General features: G+C 55.1%; 1 protein-coding gene and 1 long non-coding RNA gene across 3 annotated transcripts in view; one reads left to right on the plus strand and one right to left on the minus strand.

Annotated features, from left to right (window-relative positions):
• GRIK3 (glutamate ionotropic receptor kainate type subunit 3) overlaps positions 1–10,437 on the plus strand; it is a 217,062-nt gene extending 206,625 nt beyond the window's left edge. Inside the window, exons 14-16 of one of the 2 annotated variants that reach the window (XM_045548242.1) lie at positions 5,848–6,070; positions 6,548–6,798; positions 9,416–10,437. In XM_045548242.1, the coding sequence (XP_045404198.1) occupies positions 5,848–6,070; positions 6,548–6,798; positions 9,416–9,610 (669 nt within the window). In that variant the 3' untranslated portion in view covers positions 9,611–10,437. Of the gene's footprint in view, positions 1–5,847; positions 6,071–6,547; positions 7,181–9,415 lie in introns of those variants that run through there. The other variant, XM_045548241.1, reaches the window with a different exon arrangement.
• LOC123635753 lies at positions 6,706–8,987 on the minus strand. Its single transcript, XR_006734203.1, has 3 exons — positions 8,916–8,987; positions 7,516–7,609; positions 6,706–6,818 (listed from the first exon to the last, which is right to left on the minus strand). It is a non-coding gene; the product is annotated as an uncharacterized LOC123635753 (long non-coding RNA).
• Positions 10,438–14,486: the final 4,049 nt, after the last annotated feature.

Genomic DNA, 14,486 nt, shown 5'->3' on the forward strand with positions numbered 1-14,486 from the left:
AGGGTGCGGTGAGCAGGCAGAATGCAGTGCAGCGCAGCCTGGTGCCGTCAAGTTACATCAGTTTCAAAGTCAGACCAGGATTTGAGTCTTGGGTGATATCTCTGCTGCTGGTGACTTTGGGCAAGTCACTGCGCTTCTGAGTCTCACTTTGCTCACGTGGATGAGGTGGATACTGATTCCCAGCATGCAGCAATTGGCGAGAGGATTCCGTGAGCCCCTGGACGTGCAGTGGTTAGCCCAAGGCCGGGCATATCAGAGCACTGAGGGCAAAGGCTTTCTCCACTGCACACCCCTCCCGTTGGCTGACCCAGAAGACAGGGAAGCTGGCTAGACCCTTATCCCCTCTTGGGCAGATGACTTAACCAGAGCACATTGGAGAGGACCAGCCAACGGACACCTAGAGATGCTCCCTTCTTCCAGGTCCCTCCGGATGGGTCCTGCTGAGCTTCGTGAGGGACACTGGTGCCTCCTCTCACCAGGTGGCCAACTCCCTCTGCCCTGAGGTCCTCAGAGGGGGAGAGACCCAGAGAGACCAGGCAGTGGAGCAGGGACAGGGGCAGGCGAGGGCCAGTAATGACGAGGAAGTTGTTGAAAGCCACTAAGCTACTGAAGACCCCTCTGTGCCTCAGCTGTCTCATCTGTGAAATGGGTGTAATAATAGCAGCCACCTCATAGAGTTATGGAGATGATTAAATGTCACAGTTCATGTGTACAGCTTAGAGCAGTGCCTGGCACAGAGTAGGCATGGTATAAATGTTAACCATTCTTATTGCTGATTGCTGCAAACTGGCGATAGGCCTGTGCAGCCCATAGTTATGATTTTGGGGGGCACACATTGCTTACTTATATATGTGTATTTTTAAAACAACAATTAGCAGCAATTGTCAGGATCTGAGAGGCAACCTTTGTCTCCAGTTGGTATAGTCCTGCCCAGCCATCTTTGGTTATTTCTGCCTGGCCCATCAGCATTGGAGTCTTCTACCTCTGAGTATGATGTCATTTAAATTCCCTGGCACTACAGAGATTTTTATCCCCAATTTCCAGATGAGAAAACTGAGCCTTAAAGAGAAACGATGACACCAGCCACGTATGCAGACTTGGGGGCCGGGATCTGTGTTGAGCACTTCACACGCCTTCTTCTCATTGAATGTTCACAATAACCCTATGTCGTAGGCACTCTGATAACCCCCATTTTACAGATGTGGAAAGTGAGGCTCAGAGATGTGACGTCACTGGTCTGTGGTCACAGAAGGAGCTGGCATTGGAACCCAGGCTGGCATGACACCCAAGTCTGAGCAATGCAGTTCCCTCCACCCCCAGCCCGAGGCCTCACCTCAGACTCTTGCCCAGCAGGGGCCAGCCTGCAGCCCCCGGCCCTCGCACGCAGCCTCAGGGCACATGCAGACAGCAAGGGCTGCTGCTGGGGGAGGCCCACCGAGTCTGTCCCACGGGGGATGGGGAGGCTGCGATAGCAGGCAGAGGCAGTGGGCTCCAAGAGGACTCCCGGTCCCCACGGAAACAACCCAAGAGAAATGATTCACTGCTCAAGTCCACAGATCCGATAAGGCCAAAGACTTCACACCAAGGATAAGAAAGCCAATTAATTTAGAAAAGGTGTCCTTTCCAGTATGGAAAATACCCAGGGCCTTGCATGGAGTCTCGTTGCCACAGCCCCTCTGCACACGTTCCCCGGGATTCAGCTGCCTTTGGGACTGAAATATGTATTTATGTATGCATGTATAGACCTATATACATTCTCTCATACAGAAATGTTAAATTCTCAAGATTAAGTATCTTCACTTGGGGAAAATCAATTTACTTCTTTGAGGAGGCTGGAATTGAAAGTCGTGAGCCTGAAACTTACTTTCTTGCCAGTTTTCCTGATAAAAAAGGCATCTCCATCCTGGCACTTCGCCCCTGTATTGGCTGCTGCAGACGATTCCATTAATTGATTTGGGTGACTGGCCCTGAAGCGATCCTTACTAAGGTTCCCAAAGGGGCTGGGGCTGGCAGGATGACACAGGAGCTGTAGGTATTTGGGACTCTGTTCTCTGGGGTGGTGACTACAGCTCAGACCGGTGACAAGAACTCAGGCCTGCGGTGACCAGGGACAGGAGAGGGGCTGAGATTCCAGGGTGGCCCTGGCCTTATCTCTGTCTGCCTCGGACGTGCCAGAGGGAAACATTGCAGGGTTGTGCCCCAGAATCACTCAAGGACAGAATGACAGAACTTAAGGGTGCGCAGAGGCCATGAACAGACATGGTTGAGAATGGGGGCCCCAAGAAGTAAGACAAGAACAGTGGGTGGCCATTCTAGGGAAGCAGATTTCAGACCCATCTGCCTAAAAGTGATGGAGGCAGTAAACTTGTTGGCACTGGAGCCAGGAAGGTGGAGCTTCCTGAAATCAGCATCACAGCCAGCTTCATGCCTTGTCACCTCCCATCTTAACTGTCCACGCTCTCTCGTGTCTTTTCCCATCTTCCTCACTCAGTTCCTTTACCCACTAGTGGCTGTCATCTGTCCTTCTGCAAAGCCCATCTGTCTCAACTCTCCCTCCAGCCCCCAACTGAAATCTCGTCTCCATCTCTGGTGTGTTACTGGAAAGAGCATGTGTTTTGGTGTCAGGCAGGCCTAGATATAGGAGGAATGAGGTGTTGGGGTGGGGGAGTATGCAAGGAGGAGTTTGGAGAAAGAGGAGAAGTTCTCATCCCATTCTTAGAAAGCAGGAGGTGGGGGAAGGCTCGGAATGGTTCACTGTCAAGTTGCATTTGCCAGGACTCGAGATTTACTGGATGGATGACTGGTTGCATGGGAGAGTGGGTGGGTAGGAAGGGTGAGGAGGAGAGAGGGAAGGATGGTTGGGTAGATGGATGAATGGGTGGATAAATAGGTAACTAAGTGGATAGTTGGGATAGTTAGTTGAATTAACTAGTGTGTAGATGGTACATGGTGAGAGCATGCTCAGACTAATGAGTGGATGAATGGATGGATGGATGGATGGATGGGTGGTTGGATATATAGATGATGGATTGATGGGTGGATGGATGGGTGGAGCATTAGGAGGTGTAAGGGGAGCCCTGATTGCTTCATCCACCCTTGGTTCCCACCTCCAGTAGAAGAGAGAGAATTTAGAAAGCAGAAGAGACAGGGATGGAAAGGAGCTGGGGTCACTGGAGAGAGAACAGCATTTAGCTTCCAGTGACCAGGATGATAGAGTGTCTGGGGAGGTTGTGTATCTGGCAAAGCAGGGATGGTTGGACTTGGATAATCTGATTATAGGAATAGCTGGAATTCAGTTGTGTATTGGGAACAGAAGTAGCCTAGGTGAGTATGTGGGCAAGAAGGTGTTAAGTTCTCTATTGCTGCATAACAGATTATCTGTGTTAAGAAACTGTGTTTCTTAAAGCAGGTACAGTTATGACCTCGCAATCTGTGGGCCGGGCACCCAGGGTGGCTTAGCCGAGTCCTCTGGGTGAGGGTCTCTCACGTGGCTGCAGTCAAGGTGGGGGCCGATGCCACCGTCATGTCCAGGCGTGGCCTCCAAGCTCACTCACATGGTTGTTGGCAGGACTCAGTTCCTCCCGGGTTGTTGGACTTGGGGTTTCAGTTCTGCACTGACTGCTGGCCACAGGCTGCCCGCTGCCCCTTGCCACGTGGACCTTTCATAGGACAACTCTCCGTGTGGCCACGGGCTTCCATCAGAGCGAGAAGAGCCAGAGAGAGAACAAGTCACAGTCTCTTTTAGCCTAATCTTGGACGTGACATGCCATCACCTGGGGGAGTTAAAAGCAAGTCACTAGGTCCAGTGCATACTCAAGGGGAGGGGATTACACAAACATATGAACACCAGGAGACGGGGACCCCTGGGAGCCATTTAGGGACTTTCCACTACAGGAGAGTCAGTGGGCGCATGGCACAGTGAGGAAGGAACGGAGGGAGCAAAAGAAGTCAGAAGTGGGAAAATCTGCATACCAGAAATTATCTAGAAAATAGGAAACAACAGGGGTAAAGGGAGTGGTCAGAAGAGCTGGACATCAGGAGTATTTTTAAGGGTGAGAGTATAGAATAGGGGGAGCCCGGGACCTCAGGAAGAGCCGAGGGGCAAGAAGAGCCGGGGAGCTGGGACAGCAGAGGGCACAAAGGCCTGGAGGCCGGAGTCGCAGAGGGGAGAGAGTCATGCTGAGCTGGGAGTAGCTGCGGAGCAGGAGTAGCCTAAAGTAGGGCAGGCTGAGGACCACCAGGGGCCGGGAGCAGCCCAGTGAGAGCTGCAGGCATCTGAGTCCTTCGTGCCTTTGGCTTTGGGGCAGGTACATTTGTGGGTGGGGAGAGGACACCTGTCTAAGAAGGTGTTCCCAGGCCCTGTGCGAGCGGGAGGCATCACCGGTACTGATTCCATGCTCAGATGGAATTCCAAGGGGTCCTGCCTGCCGCTTTGGGGCTCCCTCCTGTCCTTGTCGCCTCCCCCCCAGGGGGTACTTGGGACTCCAGGAGCCAGTCTTTTGGGAGGCCACCCTTGCCAGAGCAGGAAGCACCAGGAGAGTAGAACGTACGCTTGCCTCCCAGGCTCCACGGCCTCCTCCTGGCAGGCACAGCTTCTTCCCCACCTCCCGCCCAGCCCCCAGCCCTGCGCCAGCCTGCTCGAGCGCACCCATGCCATCGTGCACACTGGAGTTGGCCGGGTGCCAGTCAGACAGGCTGACATCACAGACAGGCACAGCCAGACTTGGAAGCAGCCGGGTACAGTGGGGCCTGCACAGCCACCTGCTCCCCTGGGCCCACCGGGGCAGGGCTGATCCCTGCTGGGAGCAGGCAGCTGGCAGGCACTACGTTCCCAAGAAATCGCCCGAATGCCCTGCATCCTGGTCCGTCCAGTCTCCCCAGGCAGCAAAAGACACTCAGCCCTGGCCCCGCTCTCTCCTGACCCCAGTGACCTCTCTGAGTCTCCCCAGGGCAGGCACAGCAGCCCACCCGCCAACTTGGTCTTGGGGACGTTGGCTCTGCTCACACAATGGTGTCCCAGCCCTACAGCCCTGGGCCTGGAGCAGCCAGAGGGACTTGCCGACCACCCGCTCTGAGCGCCCTCACTTTTCCCTGCAATTCGCACCCTGCTTCTCTCTCACTGACGAAGTGGAACAGACAGGAGCACATGCTGCAGACAAAGTCTTCCCCTGAAACACAGCACAGAAAAGAGACCTGCTTTGGTTGAAGTGGAGGTGGGGGCCCAGGACCCACCCAGCTTTGCCTTCGTCGGCACCCATGTCTCCCTCCCCGCCCACACAGTGGTTTCTGTGAGGCAGAGCCGCTGGGTGGTTAGGGGCATGGACTCCGGAGCCAGGTGGCCTGGGTTTGAAAAGCCTGGCTCTGCCACTTAGTATCTGGGTAGGCTTAGGCAAGCACTTGGCCATGCCTCAATTTCCCCATCTGAAAAATAGGGCCCTTGGTAATATTAATACCTGCCTCGTGCGATCGCTGTGAAGAATCAGTGAGTTAATGCAGGTAAGGCACTTAGAACAAGGCCTGCACATGCTAATTGTTAAACAAATATTAGAGAAAGAAAATTAATTTTTAAAAATTCAGTCTGAAGACCACTCGTGCCACAGCAAGGAACTCAGGGTCTCCAGGGGGTGGGCCTGAGTCTGCGTCACCTTTCTCACTCACCAGCTGTGTGTCCTGGGACCTCTGCTCCCAGGCCTCAGTCTCCACATCTGAGCAGTGGGTGGCACTCCCTTACTCTGAAGACCATAGACGGAGTTCAGTGCCCCGAGCCCTGGCGGGTGGGGTATGCGGTGCTTGGTCCCTGGTGTGCCCAGTAACCATGTGTGCATCACCCCTTCCCTCCCGGCTCAGAAATCCAAGATCTCCACCTTCGAGAAGATGTGGGCCTTCATGAGCAGCAAGCCCTCGGCGCTGGTGAAGAACAACGAGGAGGGCATCCAGAGGACCCTGACGGCCGACTACGCGCTGCTCATGGAGTCCACAACCATTGAGTACGTCACCCAGAGGAACTGCAACCTCACGCAGATCGGCGGCCTCATCGACTCCAAGGGCTATGGCATCGGCACACCCATGGGTGAGCGGGGGCTGGAGGTGGGCAGGGGCCGGGGGTGTGGACAACGCATGGGCGTGTCCCCCCGTCCTCTCGTGCTCCCTCTCCCAGCTCGTTCCATTGAGCCCAGAAGCAGGGGATGAGCCACGTGCCTCTCGAGGGCGGCTCTGGCCTAAGCATTGAGGACGGGGCCAACACAGGTGGGGGTCGGTCCCCAGCAGCCACGCAAACCCGCCTCTCACCACCCCTGCTGACGCAGCACAGGTACGGTAGGGACGATACCCAATGGGCAAGACCCCCCTCCCCAAATCAGGACACCTCCACCCCCCTCAGATACCTTATACAGATCTAAGCGGAGGGCGTAACAGTGATAGGGTCCCCCTTTTTAAGAGCTAACTGGGGGGCTAGTGATGGTGGCTGGCACTGACCCAGGTGTTGGCGGGACAAACGCAGGATGGGCCAGACACCACTGACAGCCAGGGTTCCCCTCTGCCCACCCAGGCTCCCCCTACCGGGACAAGATCACCATTGCCATCCTTCAGCTGCAGGAGGAGGACAAGCTGCACATCATGAAGGAGAAGTGGTGGCGGGGCAGCGGGTGTCCCGAGGAGGAGAACAAAGAGGCCAGCGCCCTGGGCATCCAGAAGATCGGGGGCATCTTCATCGTCTTGGCTGCCGGGCTGGTCCTGTCTGTGCTGGTGGCCGTGGGCGAGTTTGTGTACAAGCTCCGCAAAACAGCAGAGAGAGAGCAGGTGAGCCGCCGAGCTGGGGCCTGCACAGGACGGAGAAGGAGGGAGAGGGAGGGCTTGTGCTGGTTTCGCCGTCCTAGGTGCCAGGAGCACAGTGGTGTCTCGTCTCACCCTCTTAACAGCCCACCCTGCATCCAGTCCACCCGCAAGTGCCGCCGGCTCCACCTCGGTCCTGATGGGCATGTTTTCCCATCACTGTCGCCCACCCCAGGCCAGGCCCCCATCACCTCCTGCTTGGAGTCTGCCAAAACCCCCAAACTGGCCTGCAGCCCCCACACTTCCCCACTGCGGTCCACAGTGCACACAGCAGCCAGTGTGCCCTGTTCAAAACTGAATTCGAACCATATTATTTCCCTGCGTAAAACCCTCGAGGGTAATTGTTAAAGGTGGGTGATGGTTGCATAGGGGTTCATTATACTGTTCTCTCTACTTTTGCATATATTTGTAAATTTCCATAATCAAAAGTTTAAAAAAAGAGGAGCAAAGACCTGCCGGTCAGCCCAAGCGTACAGATGGTAGAACCAGGCTCCAGCCGTCTGATTAATTCAAGCATGGTTGGGCAGTGGTTCTGGTCCCAGTAGCAAATTAGAATCACAGGGAGAAAGTTTTTAAGTGCTAATGCCCTGGCTTCATTCCCGGAGACTCTGTGTTTTAATTGGTCTGTGGTGGAGCCTGGCATTGCCATTTTAAGGAAGCCTACGGGGTGATTTAAATGTGCACCTGTGTTGAGGGCTGCTGGGCTGGAGGGACGCATCTCTCATGGAGAAGTTCAAAGAGGTCCAGGTCCAGCATGCAAGGAGATTGCAGTTCAGCCCTGTGTAGAGAGAACATAAACAAGCCGCTTACAAATCCACCAAAACGAAATGGCGAAATGGCGTCCTCTGTAACCAGCAAGCCTAAGTCAACAAAGAGGAGGGGGAAGATGGTGTTATACTCGGTGTCAGAGTCAGCGAGGGTCTCAGGGAAGGGATGCTTCCCAGTATTGCTGAGGGGATCTGAACAGTCCGTTTCTGGAAGGCAGCTTCACAGCAGGTTCAGAGTCTTTCAAAGTACCCATACGTTTTGGCCAGTCGTGTTCTACTTTTAAAAAACGCTCCCCGTGGAAGTAGCGAAGGATATGTGCGGTTTTATTTACATGGAAGTTTGTTGAAGTGTTAATTATAGCGTGAAAAAATAAGGGAGGGGGGAACCTTTGAACGATTCAACAATAGAGAACGGTTACTAAAGATCGTGGCAGAGAAGAACAGCCAGTCTCTAGGAATTCCCATCACAGTCGGAACGAGCTCCGAATGCCACCAAGAAGCTCATGGGATCCTGCCCTTGCCTGGTCCTCTCTGCCCCACGAGCACCAGCCTGCTTCTGAGCTCTCAACACCCGAGCACATTCTGCCCAGGGCCCTCACACCTGCCACTTGGCAGGTCCCCTCCCCTAGAGGGCTGTGTTCTTGGCACCTTGTGGCCATTCAGGTTTCAGCCCAAATGTCACCTTCTCATGTAGGCTTCCTTACCTGTCCCCATTTCCAGCCCCTCTTTGTCCCATGTCCCTGCCTTATTCTCTTAATAGTAGCTGTCACTATCTGGAATTCTTTCTGTTCACATGTTTGTCATCTCTTTCTGTCCCATCATTAGACCACAGGCTCCCTGGGGGCTGGGACCTTGTCCACGTTCCATACTGCTATATGCCTAAGGCCTGGCACAGAGCCTGGCACATAGTGGGGTCACACTAGGTGTTTGTGGACTGAGAAGGGGGTGAGAAGGGATGATATTCTGTATTTAGTAGGTGAGGATGGGCAGGCCTGGAGAGGTGACAGCTGGGAAGAGGCAGGGCCAGAACTCAAAGCCAGGTCCCTATCCCTCTGCACCCCATGGCCTGCATACCAGTGGTCCTGGTGCTAATGTCCTGGCCTCACTGGGTAAATTGAGGCATCAGTAGCCTCCACTGCCTTCCATATAAGCCACAGGACAACCTCTGGCAGTTGGTTTCATAAAAGCCACCACCATCAGACACCTGTGGGCAACGCAACACTCTTGCTGTCCCTCTTGGCTACCTGCAGGGACCCAGGCCAGAAGGAAACCACTGCCACCCAACAGCCCTACAGGGACCTGCCTCCCAGTACCCACCTTGAGAAACGTGCTGGACTTTCCTGAACGGGAGGACAGTCATTCCTCCCCTTAGCTGGAAGCCCTTCCAGGAGAAGCGATAGCCATACATGTGGCAAGTGTTTCTTGAGCCCTGACTGGGCCAGGCCTAGTGCTAAGAGCTGGGCTCATGGTGACGAAACTGGCTGGTTCCTGCCCTCAGAGTCTAGTGGAGAAAAATCAGACAGGTAAACCAGAGCTCTGAAACTTTAATGTACATGCCAGTTAGAGCCTCAGTTAGTTCACCTGTAAAATGGGCATAAGATGACAACCCCTGCGCTACCTACCTTAGTCTCCAAACAAGAATGTGGGGCTTTGGAGACTGCTTCCTAAACTTCTTGTAGGGTAGAGAGGGGCGATGAGTGGGGTGAAGGTTTGAAAGATGGGTAGTCTCGGCGCAGCCTCTGGGAGGAAGGGGAGGAGTTGGCCAGGACCAGGCCTCACCCACTCGTCCTTCTCTTCCCCTCCTGTCCCCCACACAGCGTTCCTTCTGCAGCACTGTGGCCGATGAGATCCGCTTCTCCCTCACCTGCCAGCGTCGTGTCAAGCACAAGCCGCAGCCTCCCATGATGGTCAAGACTGACGCTGTCATCAACATGCACACATTCAATGACCGCCGGCTTCCGGGCAAGGACAGCATGGCCTGCAGCACATCGTTAGCCCCCGTGTTCCCCTAGGCACAGTTGGGGTGGGGACCACAGGCCTGGGGGCTGGGCAGAGGAAAGCAAAGGAGACAGGAAGGAATGTCCCCTACCCCCACGCCGGGCTTGGGGACCAGAGCTGCTGCCTGCCTGTTGGGCCAGGAGCCCTCTGCCCTTACCTACCAGGACACCAGCAGGCCCTCAGGCCAGTTGCTTGGGCTTCATTCTCCTCTTGTTTCTTCTATGGGTTTCTAAAGCTGCCAGCCGAGATAGCCAAGGCCAAAGGAAGCACATGCCTCTCTCAGGCCAAACTCACCTGCCCCTCACCTCTCCTCTGGACTCAGAAGTTTCTGCCATGGCCCTGCAGAGGCCACAGAAAATAGGAAACAGCTCTTATATTGCCATTCCTTCCCTAAGAGCCCAGGCCTCCTAGGGGTTGGCCATAAGGCCAGAGACGCAAGCCTTTGGCGCCTTAAGGAAGTTGTAGTGTGGTTGCCAACAGGAGCCAACGATGAGGGTGGCCACCCAGATGCCTGGGCAGAAGGAAAGCGTCATCTCTCACAGCTGTTCACACAGTCATGGTCTTCTGGACTTGGCACCACCCATGGCAGTCCCTGTCTTGGCAAAGCTGAAGACAGGGGAAGAGAGGAGTTTGCGGTATGAGAGAGAAGAGAATGCACAAATAGAGGCCACCATTTTGGATTCTTACGGACAATGTCCCAATGGCTCCCACTCCTCTAGGAGGTCCCTAGGAATATAAGTGGGGGAGCAGTCACAGAAAATTCTTCTCCACTTTCTGGCCAGAAGAGAGAGGACCCCCTAAATCTCTCACAAAGGATGCCCAGAGACTCAGCCGATATTTGAAGCCCAGCAGAGGAACAGCAGGTTGCATGGAAATCCTGCAGGCCCTGAAGCCAATGGTTCTTACTGTGCTGGTTGGCGAGCTGTTTCCTGTTTCCTGCTGGCATTCGGGAACCTGGGCTCTTCGCCATCTGCTCATCAGCAACTCCCATTCCTGGCTGGCTGACCTTCGCCTCCCTCTGTCTTCCTGGAAGGAGAAGAGTAGCCAAGATTGAAGTGAAAGTCAACCCTCCCCTCCTCAAAAGAGGGGTCAGTGTCCCACTTCACAGGCTGACTTGGGGGTGGGTGAGGAAAGCCAGAGGGGACCCAGAGAACTCCTGGCCTCCTGGACTGGCCAAACCTTAAGATGCTCTCCAGAAGAAAGCAGATTTCAGGGACAGGATGTCTTAGCTGGCAGAGGCCCCAAGGGTGGGGAGAGAGAAGCTGCTTCCTGGAAAATTAACCAAAGACCCCACTCAGAGACACAAGACCACCCTGGCCCTTGTCTCTAGTCCAGAGCAGCTGCGACCTTGTGGGGCTTAGGGAAGACAGCAGAGAAGTGGCAGCAGGTGGGGTACAAGGCAGGGGGTGGACCCAATGATCTGGGGGTTCCAGCTTGCTGTGATGGATGCTCTGGAGGTGTGTGACATTAAGATTCTTGGAAAAGAATGAGACATGAGGGTTAGGAACAAAGTGTCCTTAAAGAGAATACAATGGGGCCAGCAGGCTTGCTGTGGCCGAGGACAGAGGGCCATCTGAGCAGGGGAGGGAGGCTGGAGACTCTGGACAGGGAAGCAGGGGACACCAGCCACCCTCTCCCACTTCTGCCCCGTTGCTGTTGGGAGCCTGTTAGGGAAGAGGGACGTTTAGATCTCAAGGCTTTCTCAGCTGGGGTGAAGGGGAGTCTCTAACAAAGCCGAAGGCCACAGTGGGCTCATGTGGTAAATACTGTCGCTCCTCCAGGCCAGGAGCTGCAGGACCAAACCAGCTGGTTCCCAGAGTCACAACAGCTCTGACTGGCTGTGTACGTTGGAGGCGCGAGAAGAGGGCCAGACGCACAGTGTAGCCCCCACACGTAATGACAGGAAAAGCCATGCTGTGGTGAGCTCCAGGGTGTATGCGGGGTGTGTGTCTGTCTCTGTGTGTGTGAGCTTTGGGGGCTGGGATGAGGCCAGATGTGGACACAGGACAGTTCAGGGCACGCAGTGATAGGTGAATCCTCTGGGCTCTCATGTGCACTTGTGTGTACATCAAGGGACGACGGAGGCAAATCTGGGTGAAGAGCAAAGCCCCACGTATGTAAAAACAGGAGAAGCCATGTTGTAACGGGGTTCCGGTGAGTATGCATGTGTGTGCATGTGTGCACGAGTGTGTGTGCTTGCGTGTGTGTGTGCGCCTTTGTGCACTGAATGGCAGAGGATGGAAGACGGGATAAAGCCTGCAGCTAGCCAAATACACGTAAAAGGAGAAGCCATGTCACCAAGGGGTCTGTGTGTGTGAACATGTGTGTAAACGTGTGTGTAGGTGTGTGCGCACAGTGGAGAGCAGGGGGAGGCCAGGACCAGACTGTCGTGGGACACAGGGCCATGCGTGACGTAGACAAGAGCCATGTGCAGTTGTGGCTTGTGAGTGTGTGTGCCGCACACGTATGTTCCGGCTCGCAGTGGGAGCAGAGGCAGTCAGGAAGGCAGGGTACGGGGTCTGTGCACTGGAGTCACGGGGAAATCATCTGTCCCAGAGACTCCCCGCTGATGCGTGGGCGTACGCACCAGGAGACTGGCCAAGTGGGGGCAAAACCCTTCAGGGACTCGTGGCTTTGCTGCAGATGGCACGTCCTGTTTGAAGGGAAAACTTTTTTTTTTTTTGCAAAGTCCAGGTAACAGGATTCTAAGGAAGGTATTTGCCAAGTTGCTCTCAGCAAACACAGTCGTTAACTACCGTCTTCCTCTGTCCAGCACAGTTTGATAGCACACGCCTCGTTCATGTGCACATCTCGCACATGTGTGTACTTGTGTGCGTGACGCTATGTGAGCATGCCATGCTCTTCTGAGGCAATGCACATATGTGGATTGTGACGGGAGGAAGGAAAGGAAGTGCCATGGGGTAGGAAGACTTTTCACAAAAGGAGTGAAGAATGATAGTAAACAGAGGCACAATTCAATTGGGAATCCCCCAAAAGTCCCTGAATGTTCTTTAGACGCGCCAGTGGCAGTGGGATGGTGCACCGCCTGACCTCCCGGCCCCTCGAGCCTCACGTCAGTAGGCGCGGCTGATGCTCAGCCTCTAGCTATGGCCTGTGTTTGTGTTCGAAGTGCAGTGGGGACTGCTTCTGCCCACGTGTGCGCCGTGTCTCTCCCAGGGCCTGAAGGCGACACTGGATCTGTGAGGTGGGAGGTGGAGGGGAGTGTTCCCAGCGAGGCAGGTCACGTGTTGCCCTGCTTGCGGGCGTGGAGCTGAGCTGCAGGGGGTGCACGCGTGTGACGTGCACTCATGCAGGCACCGAGGGCTGACGGGAAGCGGGAAAGCTGGTTTGGGTGGAGCCCAAGACGGACCCTGCCTGAGCAGGTGCCGCATGTCCTTGTCTAATCCCACATCCCCGCCCAGAACGCAAGAATGCCCCCACCTCACCCCAAAATGCCAGCGCCTCCTCTCTACCGGCTCAAACTGGCCAAATTGAGGGGCGACAGTGAGAAGACACCCTACCACACCCCACCAAGGCCCTGGGGCGTTTGTACAGGGAGCCCGCCTGATCTCTCTCCCCTGGACCTGCTGCTGACTGCCCTGCTCTGGACAGAGGACAATCCTGAGACTTCTGTTCAGGTGGCTCCACTCTGCAAGTGTCTGTCAAGAGTGGAAATGTCCCCGTGGCTGATTAGCTGGACTCTGAGTCTCTGAGGGGTGGAAGGGCCACCTCTCCTCACGGCCGAGACTCTGCCTCCGATGGAAGCACACGCCCTGGCTTCCCCCTGCTGCCGCGCGCCCCAGGAACTGGAAGACGGGACCCTGGCCCGGGCTGGGGCAAGGGCCAAACAGGTTGGAAATTGCCCCCTCTCTGCCAGGCACGCACTCGCCAAGAACAATCAGAAGCCCCCTCCCTGCCTGCTTTTCCGGGGGTGCTGAAGTGGGGGGTGCAGCTGCTGCTTCATCGCTCAGCATGAAGTTGATCCCTCCCTGCGCCATCCCCAGCGATATGCACAAACATCTGAAAACAGGCCGCGCCCTGTGGCCTACATCTGGAACGGTCCTGTGTGGACACCCATCTATGAAGGGCCTAGAGGTTTGGCCAAACAGCTGTACGGACTTAACATCTGGGGCGGGCCCAGCCCCATGGTCAGATAAAGAAATGGGCCCAACTCTGAGGGCAGCTCTGGGGATTAGACACAAGTCCCAGGTTGGTTGGACATGTCTGGAATGGGCTCAGCCACTCGCCACAGTGGAAGGGCCGTGCCCTCTGTCCCATGCCAGTTTGAATCAAGCCCTCCTTTCGGTCCTGGCTTTGCCCTGGACTTAAAATTTCAGAGCTGAGGTCATACATGAAGTCACAAAACTGTTTTAGGTAGAAGGTTAATGTTCTGTACAATATATATATGAATGTAAAAATATATATATATATACTGTATATATATATATATATATATATGCACAGTGTATATATGACCTGTAGCCCATGTGTATACAACCCTTCCCCGCACGTCTGCACACAGAGTGTACATAACCCAGCCAGCATGGGTGGGGACCAGGTGAGAGATAGGGGCTGCAGCAGCAAAGTCTGGGACGGAGATTGCGGGGAGCCCCTTGTGGGTGGGGAAGGCCCTGCATACATCAGAGCCTCAGACCCTGGAGAAGAGGGCAGAGCTGCATGGGGTTGCCGGGTGGCCTGGCACAGCCAGTGCCTCCTGGGGAGGGCGGGAGTGACCAGGAGGCCCTGCCTCCATCGGAGTCTGTCTGAGGCAAGGCAGCTGGGCATGTCTGGGAAGCAGCGTCATGCTAGTACTTGGCCCCTGTGCCGACATTACATTCTAGTCCCAGGGTGATTAATAGGGGGCAGAAGGGCTGGGGAAGAGGGGCCACC

The sequence above is a fragment of the Lemur catta genome, chromosome 3 (assembly GCF_020740605.2).
Source record: "Lemur catta isolate mLemCat1 chromosome 3, mLemCat1.pri, whole genome shotgun sequence".
In the NCBI taxonomy this organism is placed as follows: Eukaryota; Metazoa; Chordata; class Mammalia; order Primates; family Lemuridae; genus Lemur; species Lemur catta.